The sequence below is a fragment of the Triticum urartu genome, chromosome 6A (assembly GCF_056163025.1).
Source record: "Triticum urartu cultivar PI428250 chromosome 6A, HENAU_Tu73, whole genome shotgun sequence".
In the NCBI taxonomy this organism is placed as follows: Eukaryota; Viridiplantae; Streptophyta; class Magnoliopsida; order Poales; family Poaceae; genus Triticum; species Triticum urartu.
Window position 1 is genome coordinate 286,971,451 of NC_141878.1, and position 2,258 is coordinate 286,973,708.

At 51.0% G+C, this 2,258-nt stretch overlaps 1 protein-coding gene across 1 annotated transcript; it reads right to left on the bottom strand.

The window, feature by feature from the left end:
• Positions 1-1,468: 1,468 nt before the first annotated feature.
• On the bottom strand, positions 1,469-1,927 carry LOC147965021 (uncharacterized). Its single transcript, XM_087530251.1, has one exon. It carries the CDS (start codon positions 1,925-1,927, stop codon positions 1,469-1,471), a length of 459 nt encoding a protein of 152 aa, XP_087386377.1.
• Between the last annotated feature and the right edge of the window lie 331 nt (positions 1,928-2,258).

Below are 2,258 nucleotides of genomic sequence, written 5' to 3' on the forward strand. Positions count from 1 at the left end.
AACTCTGCTGCTTCCACGGCATGGTCGAACTAGTCTGCTGCATCGACGGCGCGATGGGACCTCCATGGTGCTTCAGCAGAGCAGCGGGACCTCTGTGCTGCTACTGTCGCGTGGAGGGACATGTCGTCCGCTTTCGCTGCAAGGTGGGACATCTCTCGTGCTTCTGCTTCCATGCTCACCTCTCCCTAGTGGTAATCTCTCGACCAAGAACTCACGCTGGCCATGGCAGACGCAAGGGAACGATGTTGAATGACTTGTTTGTTTTTGCGGATGAGGAGTTGAGGAGGAATGTGCAGTCATCTTGGCATAGTAGTATTTATAACGGAGTACTAATACGCTCCTAAGTGGGACCATTTAGGTTGTGATCGTTGTGAACAGGTTTGCAATTAAATATAGTGTGGTAGTAATTTGGAATGTGACGAGATGCAAGCTCAAAATTCATTGACGGTTCTAGTTTCAAAGTGCGACACTATTCCCGTATGGTGTAACGTGGGCACGTGTTCTCGGTCGTGGTGTATCTGTTTTGTAATATGCCATGGTACTTCTTTTTCTACTGTTGTGTACGTGTAATAACTAGCACCGTCGGATGCATATCTTACGATTATTGGGGCATTCGATAAGAATAGCCTCGTGGAGCTATAAACTAGTCTTTTTTCACACGCATTACATCGACACATATAACCTCTCTCCCTCTTTCCCACGCACAGTCCTAGCCTCTCAGGACGTCTCGCACGCACCATCTCTAGCTTCCTAGGTTGATGCCACCCACATACACTTGTACTCTGAGTTTAGTGTCTTATAAACGAAGAGAAGAGGTGCACGGAAGCACTCATCCTCTCTCACACACACATTTGTACATATGAATTGTAGTGTTCTCAACCATACGATTGGCTCTATCATAGGTTCCCGTGGCTCCTTGGCCTTGAGATTGAGAGTTTAAAACACGGAGGCTAAGCTGGAGGCGCGAGGTTTTGGTTAATGTGCAGGCCACACACGGCACCAACATGACACGAGCTTCGTCTGCCTGGTGCGCAGTCGGTTGAGTACTACTAGTAGTAGTACTACTTTGATGTGTCACGTCAACTCGCACAAGTATGCAACACTTCCTGAACAAACAAGCATATAAGCTACTTATACTTCTTACCCAAAGGATCTTTATATCCAACAGACACAAAATATCCATTTGACTATTGGAAATTACTTTAACTGCTGATCTGATGTCGAAGTAATTGCTGCATCGCAACCAAAACCCACCATCTCTTAAGCTAAAGTAGACCGAGCTAACCCCTACATTAGCATATTACTAATATAAACAGAAGGCACTGTAGAATCATTTAGGAGGTGAGCTTGTCAATCTAAATCTGGAGGGACACCATCCTCGACAACCCAGCCCCGGCCAGCCGCTTGAGCGGAACTGTGAAGAAGGTCAACTCCTGCACGACGATGTCGCTGGGATCCTTGCTGCTTGTCACCTTGATTTCCACCTTGATGGCGTCGGCCCTGCCTTTGGGCCCCCGGGCGGGTCGTTCGCCCACAACTGGGTCGTGTAGTGCGGCAGTGGGGACGCCCCCGCTCTGATGCATACAACTGACACGGTGATAGGCGCGCCGATGTCGAGCACGCCGCTGAACAAGAAAAACGTGTGGTCCTCCTCCTCTGCGAACAGAAAGAGATGTGGCTCCGACCCTGGCACTTGTAGCTGGAGCACCTTGCCGTATTGGATCCTATGCACAGGCATGGGATGCACGGCACTGATGTGGTGGGAGAGGGCCTGCGGCGGGCCTTCGTAGCCGTAGACAGGCACGGGGCATTTGCAGGGCACGAGCGGACACACGCTCTGGTGATCGGCAAGCTTGTGGTAAGTGACATAGAGCCCATAGCCTTCATGCGGGCACTCCACCCTCACCGAGGAGAGAACGACATCCATAGCTATGTTCCGCACGACGAAGCCGCCACCGCGCTCGCACTTCTCGCACTGCCGCTAGTTCCCGGGGCGCTCGCCGCGGTAGTCCGCGTAGGCCAAGTGCCCCCCTTGCACTGCACAAATCTGTCAAATAATACATCAATCAAGAATCCTGCACCTTGGTTGATCAGCCGAATGGACGAGGTGTATTCGAACCTCATACATTGGAGGCTTCAAGGTGCAGAGGCACAAGGGGAAGTGGAGAAAGGTGAGGTCCATAGAGACAATAGAGAGCTCCATCATCAGGTCCTGTCCGTCGGCATGATCTTGCCCTCCTCGTGCTTGGGCATTACAA